We start from the raw sequence: 11,303 nt of genomic DNA on the forward strand, positions 1-11,303 counted from the left end.
TGAGGAGCCGCCTGCCTAACCCTAACACACACACACACTTATATACACACTCATACACACACACACACCACACATATACACACTCATACACACACACACACACACACACTCATATACACACACACACACACACCACACACACACGCACACACACACACACACACACTTTCTCACACACACACACACACACACACACACACACACACTCATACACACACACACACTCATATACACACTCACACACACACACACACACACACACACACACACACACACTCATACACACTCACACACACACACACACACACCACACATATACACACTCACACACACACACTCATATACACACACACACACACACACACACACACTTATATACACACTCATACACTCTCACACACACACACACACACACACACTCATACACACACTCACACACAGCCCTACACCCTGTCCCATGCAGCCAGTCTCACAGCTGAAATCACTGTTCGCAGGAGAAATGAGCCTGTAGGTAGCACGGGGACAAACCGTCCTTTTGATCTACTCCACCCCCCCCCCCCCCCCCCTGCTGTGATGTCCTGGACAAACAGTCCCAGTGTGCTGCCTGGCGGGGTGAAACCTCCCTGTGCACACACATCATCTCAGTTCCCCACCTGAGGCCATGCAGGTGACCCGCGAGCAGGGTGTGTCCTCATCCTCATCCTCATCCTCGTTTGTCCCCTCTCACCTTCGACATCCACCGCAGTCCCCGCGGGCGAAAAGCAGCAGCGTAAGCTAGTCGGAGCCAGCCGCTGCTTTCTTCCACCCTGGTGTGGTGTGGCTGTAGCTACGCAGGCTAACGGGCTTGGAGGAGAGCGGCCGGTTTGCCTGCTACGGGCACAGCGCCCGTACGCGTGCCAGCTGGCCGCAGCGGTTGCTGGGGGTGGCGTCGAGAAGGAGAAGACGACCTCAGGCGACCCCCCCCCCTTCCCGACACCCTGCCGCTAGGCGACAAGTCCAGCCAGACTGGAGCCTGCGCTGGAGCGGTCGGCCCAAACTGTGCCTTTACCGGCTGCCCTCCCCCCTTCCCCCCCCAGCTTTTTAAAGTCTGCTAACTCCTCTGAGCACGCTAACGCCCGCCAGCGAGCTGAAACCTTCGAGCAGGGGGGTCCTCAGTCTAATCCAGAAAGGGCCGGTGTGGGTGCAGGCTTTTACACCAACCAAGCAGTAGCACATCTACTAATCAGGGCCCTTAGCAAAGACTCTGGTGGTTGATGAGTAGAATCAGGTGTGTTGCAGCTCAGCTGGTGCAAAAGCCCGCAGCCACACAGGCCCTTTCTGGGTAAGACTGAGGGTCCCCTGCGTTAGAGTCCTGTGGATAAGCAGAGATGGACCGACTCTTCCCCCGTTCAGCCTGGCTCACTCGACACTTCACACAGTAGCGTTCAGTGGCCTCCTAGACAGGCAGTGCTCTAGTGTCTCACTCTTTCTCATATAGGAGTGTAGCACAGTGGGTAAGGAACTGGGCTTGTAACCGAAAGGTCACTGGTTCGATTCCCGGGTAAGGACACTGCCGTTGTACCCTTGAGCAAGGAACTTAACCTGCATTGCTTCAGTATATATCCAGCTGTATAAATGGATACAATGTAAAATGCTATGTGTAAAAAAAAAAAAAAAAAAAGTTGTGTAAGTCGCTCTGGATAAGAGCGTCTGCTAAATGCCTGTAATGTAATGTAATATACATTCCGATGTGCATGATACATGCGGTTAAATACATAGTGTCATTTTGCAAAAAAAAACATGAACTTGCTGTGAGACTGATGTCACCAAATCTGTGATGCAGTAACAACGAACACGGTGAATGAACTGCAGCATGACTCCTGACACTTGCACATTTTCTGACATTTGAAAGTTAAACAAAATCTAAAAGTTTAAAGCCACAAGAGGAATCTTTATTCTCTACTCGTACGTCATGTGACATCTTTAGGCTACTGCCGTCTGGTGTCCACTTGTGTGGTATGATGGGTAAGGAGTTGGCCTCGTAGCTGAACGGTTGCAGGCTGCAGGTAGGACACTGCCGTTGTACCCTTTAGCAAGGTACATAACCTGCATTGCTCCAGTATACATCCAGCTGTATAAATGGATAAGAGTGTCTGTTAAATGCCAGAGGTGAGGTACTTGTAAGTCATGGCAAAAGGGAGGAGAGGGAGACCACATGTTGAATTTTGCCTAAATTGTAACAAATGAATTTCTTAACGAAATGTAGACATAAACAGGGTGGAGTGGGGCAGTCGGTATTGTCAGCAGTGCGTGCGGATGCATGGATGTAAATGGACTGCATTTATATAGCGCTTTTATCCAAAGCGCTTTACAATTGATGCCTCTCATTCGCCAGAGCAGTTAGGGGTTAGGGGTTAGGTGTCTTGCTCAAGGACACTTTGACATTCCCAGGGCGGGGTTTGAACCGGCAACCCCTCCGACTGCCAGACAATCGGTCTTACCTCCTGAGCTATGTCGCCCCAGGGTTGGATGTAAATGAACGAGTACACGTGAGGTGTTGTTTGTGTAAAACAAACAGAACAAAGCAAACAGCGAACAAGTATCCCACGGGTCCTACGCTGGCGCGTGACAGAGAAAGGCGGGGTTCGTATTACCTGGCGTACACCTGGCCAGGTGCACCTGATCATTACATTACATTACATTACAGGCATTTAGCAGACGCTCTTATCCAGAGCGACTTACACAAATTTTACACAGCATTTTACATTGTATCCATTTATACAGCTGGATATATACTGAAGCAATTTTGGTTAAGTACCTTGCTCAAGGGTACAACGGCAGTGTCCTTACCCGGGAATCGAACCTGCGACCTTTCGGTTACAAGCCCAGTTCCTTACCCACTGTGCTACACTGATCAACGACGACGACTGAAGCTCCGCCCACCGATCGGGGAACACCAGAGCCGTCACGTCAGCGCGTATCCAGCTGTAATAAACAGGTCCGTTAAATGGCGGTCGGTTTTTTGTTTAGGAGGCTGACGGCCTGTTCTGCTCCCCCTCTCTCCCCGTCTCTCCCCCTCCCCCCCCAGGTCCCGGGACGGCAGCGTGCGCTTCTGGGCGTCGCCCCGCTCCATTGCCAGCCTGCAGCACCTGTGCCGCATGGCGCTGCGGAGGCTGATGCCCACGCAGCAGGCGCAGGCCCTGCCCGTCCCCGCCCGCACGGTGGAGTACCTGTGCTACAGGATCGTCTAAACGCCCCGCACCCCGCCAGGCCCCACCCCCAGGCCCCGCGTCACGTCACGCGCTGAACCAACAATGAACCTGCCCCCAATTATTTTTTGGAAAAAAAAAAATGCGAAAAAGACAAAAAAAACTGGAGCGAGAGGAAGAGTTGGGAGGTTTTTGCGAAAGAGGAAAGAGAGAGAAACAGATTGAGGAGTGTCTGGAAGGGTGAAGCTTGACGTCGCGTCCACGCGCGTGAGCTTCGCGCTGTGCGTCGCTGCAGCCGCCGACCCGTATTTATTTAAGCTTGTTGTGTTTTTTTGCTGGGTTTTTTCCGGAGGTGCGGTGGGCCTTCACCAGCGGACTGCGTGAAGCCTTACTCTGTCGCTTGCCTCCGTGCCGACCCCCCCCCCAGCCCGCTGCCGCGCGGTTCAGAACGCTTGGGCGCAGGGGGAGGGGCTCTCACACTTGAATACGAAGCCGCAGTGTTTTCCCGTCAGGGAGAGCCACGCCTTTCTGCTGTACTATACCGTCAGGAGGTGGGCGGGGTGTGTGTGTGTGTGTGTGTGTGTGCCTTGTGTGTGCCTGTGCCTGTGTGTCTGCGTGTGTGTGTGTGTGTGTGTGTGTGTGTGTGTGTGTGTGTGTGTGGGTGTGTGCGTGTGCATTTGGGTGTGTGTGTCTGTCTGTGCCTATGTTTGTCTGTGTGTGTGTGCTTTGTGTGTGCATGTGCGCGTGCGCGTGTGTGTGTGTGTGTTTGTGTGCCTGTGTGTCTGTGTGCCTGTGTGTGTGCGTGCATGTGTGAGAGAGAGACACCTTGCTGAACTCCTCATCGTGGGGGTGAGCTCATTGTTCAGAGGGGAGTGGGCTAAGCCTTTGTTATGTGCCTCTGAAATTCCTCCTGCCCTTGATGAGGCAAGGGGGGACTTGGGGGGGGGGGGGGGTCTTCCCGCTCTTTTCTGATGCGTAGAAAAGGACTCCTGAGAATGACCTGCCCCTTGTCTTCTCAGTGTTGGTGATGCTGGAAGTGTCTACTTTCATTTGAGAGTTCTGATTTGTTGAGTAAGTGATCAGGTTAATAGACCAGTCAAACCTTGGGCCTTTGCTCCTACAGTTAATCCAAAGTGCATTTCAGCACACGGTTCACTGCTTTTCTCTGATCCGAAACACACCTTTCTCGCCGACCAAGACTACACTGAATGCAGAGACGGAGAAAGAAACAGAGATGCTGTTATTTAGAAACGACGCACAGAGATTCTTCCCTTCTGGTCTGTCTGTTTAAAGTACTGAAATTAGAAGCCTAGCGTGATGCTAACCCGCAGCGTCCCGTTTGAGGTCCTTGGTGGAAGCATTTCAGGATCCTTCAACTCCAAGGCTTTGGTTCGTTGAGCTCCTTTAGACAAGGCCAACGCTGAGCCAGGTGTTCAGGTGTTAAGGAATGAACTGGCAGGCGTGGCTGGGCTGAAATAGCCCCCGAAATCCTCCAGTTCTCCTTTAACGCTCGCTTGCACTCGGTTTCTAAGAGTTAAAAACACATTTATTTAATTGCTGTGAAAATCCAAATTCGTGAAAACCCATATCATCTCGTGGGCTGATCTTTCCGTTTGTCACATTGTTTTATATTTTTTACCTGTACAGAATTCTGTAAAAAAAAATACTTAAAAAAAAAAAAAACAAACAATCCTTGTGCATGTGTATATATGTATATATGCAGTGCAGTCTGTAAGTATTTGGACAGTGACGCAGTTTCTGTTGTTTTGGTGATTCTGTTGATTTTGGCACACGCGTAATGTTTTGGCTGTGTCATCCGATCGATTTATTCAGGTTTTTCCACGCCACGATGGCGTGCTTGTCTGGCATAGACACTTGCCCGGTCTTCGTGCTGAGAGACAACGGCAACGGACTTCACGCCTAGAATCAGCTGCAGACATCTGGTTAGCTTCGTTGTCCGTGACCTAATGATGCAACAACGCCCAGCTTGAGCAGCCTGCTGTCCAATTACTTAAGCCTCCAATTCACCTCATATGGTTTCATTTCAAACCTGATGTGCTGGAGTACAGAGCCAAAACGACAGAAAAATGTGCCACTGTCCATATACTTACAGACTCCACTGTGTCATAATGCTGTGGGGTTTTCTTCACCGTCTTCTTTCTTTCTGATCCATTGAACACTAAAATATGCGTGTGAATAATTTTGTATATGTTTATAAATAAATTATATGTATATATATGTGTGTGTATATATATATATATATATATACATACATACATATATATATAAACATAATGTAATGTGAAGAATCAGTATTAGAATGACATGCTAATGATACCGGTGTCTTACTCTTGTGGCCCTTGGTATGGTTTCAGAGGGTGGGTAACCCCTTCAGAAAGCAGCAGCTTTTCCGTTCTTGCTCAGTAGGCTTTCGTGTCAAGGGCACCTTCCATAACGTAACTGGTTTTTTGTGACCTCATCCAGTTCTGCAGCCGCGCAACTCGGGAGTAAATCTAGATGGATGTAAACCTGCTACCCCTCTGCATGGGTTCAGCCTCTCTTCCCCGACCGATGGGCTTGAAGTGTTAACGCCTGTTGTCGCTGACTGACTGCAGTCGTATTTACCGGGTTTTCCGCCGTTCGGTTATTCTGACGACTGTGTCGTCGTTGGTGACTCTCTGCCGTTTAAGTTTGAGACTGCACGCGCTCAGTCTGAAGCTTTCCCCCCGAACCGCTTTGCCTGCAGCTACGGAGCATATAGCTTTTCTCCTCCCAGGGTTAACACTAAATTCTTCAGAGCACATCTACGCGTGCAACTAAAAGAAATATTTTCCATATCTACCTCCTTAAGTTGCCGGAGTGCTGCCCCTTGACGTTTTATCTACGCAACTTTACTCAAAGCGCTTGTTTACAGGGAGGTGATGACGGTTGTCGCGCGAGTGGGTTGGTCACGCATGCTCGCGTTGTTTCAGTTGTTTTCTGAAGGGGTTACTGTACAAGCAGACGTGGTGGTATTAAATAATACAAATAAAGAATGTGATTGGCGGGTGAAATGGGAAAGTGGAATGTGTAATATAAAGGGTATTTTTTTTGCTGTGTGCGACTCGGTTAAAGGATTCTTCGGCCACAGTTCCGCCGTCAAGTTCTCATGCAGTTCCCGAACTCGCAGCTGATGCCAAAGATGCACTTGGGTTTCCTATTCTGCGGGTGACAGCCAGTGACGGTCCTCATTTCGCGTTTTCATCCGCTGGTGGCTAAAACTTGAAAATCTGTGCGCTTCTGCGTTAAATCGTTTTTTGGGGGCTTTGGCAGGTGGACGGGGACTCTTGCTTATCCGGAGCTCCACATTCCGCCCAGTGTCTTGTAGCAGGCTTTGTCTTCTAGAAATAGAGAAGATAAGCAGGTCTGAACCTTGGAGCCGGAGAGAACTGACGCCCTTGTTCTTACTCACGGAGAAGTGCCCAAATCAGTCTCCCGGGACAGCAGTAGCAACAATCTGAAAAAATCAGTACCAACGAATGTATATTTTCTTTTCTGTGTATTGTATTTTTACAGTCTTAATAAAGCTTTATTTCACATCCTAAATATGTCTCGTGTTCTTGCACCGTAGGCCATACTCACATCTGTTCTACTGTTTCCTGTGCATTAATATTATAATTAAACATCAAATACATATACATTTATTGTGTGATTCTGATATGCATTTTTAACACATTATATAGTTAAACATTTGTTTGACAGTGGGCGTTGATCGTGTTTAGGTGTTTATGACTGAGTTCTATTCAAACATTCGGCTTGGTTGTAGCCTTTTAAGATTCCTTCTCGTTTGTACGCCAAGATAAGATGTGTTCCAGAGTTACTAAAGTAGGTTATGTTTTTTTTTTTGTCAACTTTGCTTGTGAGCCAGAGGTCACTGTGTTCCAGGTCAGCAATCGTAGAAGGAGCACTAAAATCGGCTTCCCAAATTACAAATATAGACCAAAACAAAAATAGTCGAAGCCCCTGCAGTAGTGTATTGATACTGTGATTAACTTTTCCACGGCCTTTAAAGGGGAAAATATATATTTTTTAAATAAATAATAAGAAGAAAGTTCTGATGCGAAGTGGGTCGATGTAATTAATGTTTTTTCCGGAGACAGGCTTCTCCTGGTATGACCTTTCTGCCAATGAGTTCTCTTCACGTTAATTTCTGATTGGTCCTCTGTTAAACGGACGCACCCGCCACAATGCAAGCGTTAGATGTGCTAGAGCCTAACATATCAAATTATCATGTAAAACGCAGTAATCATGGCGAACAACTAATTTCAGCTGTATAACATCACTCTGAAATAGCAACTGAATAAAACACGCCAAACATGATTTGTTTATATATGAATTATTTTGTGCTGTATAGTCTAACTAGGCCAACTAAAACGTATGATATTGACTGAACAATGGCTTTAATTTCTCTTACGCGATTAATGTTTTTCATAGAAGGAAATATTTTAAACTTTCAGGAGAAGCGTTTTTTTTAACGGAGGCTCTCAATATCATTTACGGTCGGGTTTATAATTTACCGGCATTGTTTGTGCAGCTGGGTTAAATATTAAGTTGTGTGGGGAATGACGGAGGATATTAAAACATTGTTGATTTGAAACTAGCCGACCGTGACCGATATTTAAAAGCAGCCGGTATCTGGGTCATCCATCCTCATTTAACCTTCGAAGATTTATGGGATTCACAGTAATTTTCCACAGGCTTCCTGCCACGTGCTCTTTCTTTCAAAGCTTTATAATGGGCGTGTCAATTTCGTTTTTGTTAAACTGTCGACTAAGATATTTAATTCCACATTTTAAATAAAACGAATAGGCCTCGTGAAAATGTTGCAGGTTTGAAGCCAAATATTAGCTAATACCTGCTTAATACTTACGGACATATGAATATTATGTATATTAATATTATATTTTATTCCATTTATAATTTTGTTGAAAATAGTTATTCATACATCTGCTGGGCAATACACTTTGTTGTTTCCATCTTCTATATTATTCGTTTCATTCGTTTAAACAAAAAGGTTTTACAACCATAGTGTTAATCAGTTTATAGCTGCCTAATAATTTAATAATTTCTTCCCAGGCATTTAAAATAAAATAAAAACATTTAAAAACAAATTACCCTGGGTGTACTACTCTTAATTAAACCTTTGGGCAGGAACACCTAGATACCCCTCTCCAAATTGCATAGTGTAACACACACGTGGGCTCTAGATCCCCCTGTTTTTGTCACTGATTTTGAATTATTCTTAAGGGTTTTCAACAGATCCATATTTGTAAATTTTAGTATTCATATGGCACTGTATTCCCTTGCGGAGTTATTTTTATTCCTAGTAAATGTTTGTGTGCATCAAAGAACCACACTAGCTAATCAGAGCTACCTCTGTAGCTGAATAGTGCCGAGTATGGCTGTTGATCACGACTGAACCCAATAAAACAAACCATGTTTTGCATTCACAGAAATACCGTACGAGATAATTTCAGTCTGTACTATGGAATATTGTAGAGAAAACGGTACACCAGGGATTTAAAACAAATTCTTGACAGGAAACGTCTTAATTTACCTGTTGGCACCAGAAACTTCCGTATCCAAGCTACATTTTGCCAGCTGATATGCTTATCTGGTGTTATCATGGCAGGTCACTATGTGTATGCACAGCTTAATCTTTGAGTAAATTGTTAACCGATTAACAATCTCGATAACCCGCGGTTTGTTTCTTTTCTCATGGACGGAACGTATGGGCAAAAAGATATACAGAGAATTTTTGTAAATTCAAAAGAAAAGCGCCTGAATATGGGAAAAAAATAAATGGACAGAAAAGCTAAAGTTTGTCCTGATTCTCCAGTCGCCACCGCGGCTGAATTTAGGTGTTTGGGCGCCTTTGGAGTCAGCCATGGATCCATCAAACTCACTATATAAATAAGACATTATTATAATTATGATCGAGAAATGAAAAAATACTGCCACCTGCCGCCCTACATTGACATTGCATTAGAAATGAACCTTTCTGCTCGTTTTTCTAGCGCTGAAACCCTGCGGCCGACAAACGTGGAAGACAGAGAGATCCACGTAAGAACAAGTGTTTGTTTGGTGGTGCTCATCATTTTCTTTCTGCCCTGAGAGCATTAAGCACTTCCTGCCTCTCACCCAATGAATGCTGAGATAGGCTCCAGCCCCCTTGCGACCGTGACCAGGAATAAGCAGGTTAGATAATGGCTGGACGGATGGAGAATGTTCAGCACTGTGTCATCATGCTCAGTCTTGACTCTTGAACACACTGCTGCAGTCCCTGCCTTTGGACAAGACCTGGCAAGCTGTCCCATTGGCCATTAATCAGTGGGGGACAGTTGAATGCAGAACAGTCCGTCAGGCTTAACCGCATTCCTTCTACTTCATACTATTGTCCTTCTTCCCGTATCTCAGCGCACCCTACTGACTGTCCATTGGTGAGTCATTTCTTGGTCCTGCTCCAGTCACAGCCGATTTCTGTCAGGCCCGCATTTGTGAAGAGCAGCGTAGTTTTAGAGAAACCGCTTCTGTCTACAGATCTGCGGTGGGTTTTCAGAAAGCCTCTTAACGCCAAGAACCTCTTTAGATGGCTCTTACGATCATCCTTAATACAACACGGGTTTCCCAGACACATTCGTTACAACAGTTTCTCTTTACTTCACTCTTAAATTACGAGCCGTCTTGATCAGTGGTTCCAACATCGAACCTGGAGTACCCCTGTGTGTGCTGGTTTTCGTTCAAACCATAATTGCAATCCAAAAATTTTGTTACTTTTTAAATTAGGTGCTTTTCATGTTTAGGGGAATTATTTTCCCACTTAAGCCACATTAAACCTCGTAAGCACTCGTTAATCCTAAAATCCAACGTTATCGGCAAACCCACCGCTGATCTGACTTTGCAGAGATTTTGCAGGCTTATAAACTCATTTTCAATATGCGAAAAACTAATCCATGAAGGGCCAGCGTGGGTGCACACGCCCGATTCTACTGATCAATCACTAGAGTCATTGCTAAGCACCTTGAATAGTAGAATCAGGATCAGGTGTGCGCACCCACACTGGCCCTTTCTGGATAAGACCGGGGACCCCAGCTCTAAAAATCATGAAAAGCACCTAATTAAGAAAAAATATCAGCTTGTTAAAATTCTGGGATTGCTGTTGAGGTTGGAATGAATCCAGCATACACAGGGGTCCCCCAGGAACGAGTTTGAGAATCGCTGCATTAAGGGATGAGTTTAGAAGAGCTGAGTACTTTTCGTTTGCCGGTGGACCATAGTTATATTTTAATAACCGTAGAGGGCGCTACATTCTCATATACAAATATCTTCCTCAGACCGTGAAGGAAAAAATTAACATATTTATACTTCTTGATATAATACGAGTGTCTCGAATGACCAACAGAAGCTGCAGAGAAAATATTTTCAAAAATACAATTTATTTTATTTTTGCTCAATGTCCCTTGTAATGTAGATTTCAGAAAATATTGTTTTTCATAATGTATAGTTCTTGAGATTAAGCCTACGGACTCACATCCCTACTGGGGGCAAAAATGAATTGCTGGGTCTTTTGAAGATATACCCAAAAAAGTCTGTAGGCTGTGATTCAGGAGAGAAAAATAATCCCGCTCTACATACATACACACGCACATAACATCCTAGAAAAGAGTCACTATGCGCGTATGAGCTCACAGCTCCCACTCTGCTGATCCAAGACCAGCATACCCAGCCCTATTCCAGACCGGTCCATTGTGTGAAACTGATCTGGGGTCAGTGGTTGTGTCCTGAATCCTTCCACACCTATGGAAACACCTGTCTCCCGTGACTGTAGGGAGAGAGGGGCAGTAGCACGTGGTGGCAGGGCTCTGCAGGTCTCCCATTTTAGGAGCATTTGCTCCTGAAACTTGACGTGCGCTAACTGGAAAATAATTTAGGGGTACATCTACTAAATGGAGTGCATTAGCGTACTCCTGAATTTTTCAACTTGGGAGCTTGTGTGCTCCTTGGAAAAATGTTATCGTGGAGCCCTGGGTGGCCACATTGGTTCCTACGTGCATCTGAAAGCTGTTCCAGCACAGA

At 45.8% G+C, this 11,303-nt stretch overlaps 1 protein-coding gene across 1 annotated transcript in view; it reads left to right on the top strand.

Annotated features, from left to right (window-relative positions):
* The window catches only part of LOC118210428 (WD repeat and SOCS box-containing protein 1), a 24,185-nt gene extending 20,916 nt beyond the window's left edge, over nt 1-3,269 (top strand). Inside the window, exon 10 of the mRNA XM_035386615.1 lies at nt 3,068-3,269. Within this exon, the coding sequence (XP_035242506.1) occupies nt 3,068-3,230 (163 nt within the window). The 3' untranslated portion in view covers nt 3,231-3,269. The remainder of the gene's footprint in view (nt 1-3,067) is intronic.
* The last annotated feature ends 8,034 nt before the right edge of the window (nt 3,270-11,303 follow it).

This window comes from Anguilla anguilla, chromosome 12 (assembly GCF_013347855.1).
Source record: "Anguilla anguilla isolate fAngAng1 chromosome 12, fAngAng1.pri, whole genome shotgun sequence".
NCBI lineage: Eukaryota > Metazoa > Chordata > Actinopteri > Anguilliformes > Anguillidae > Anguilla > Anguilla anguilla.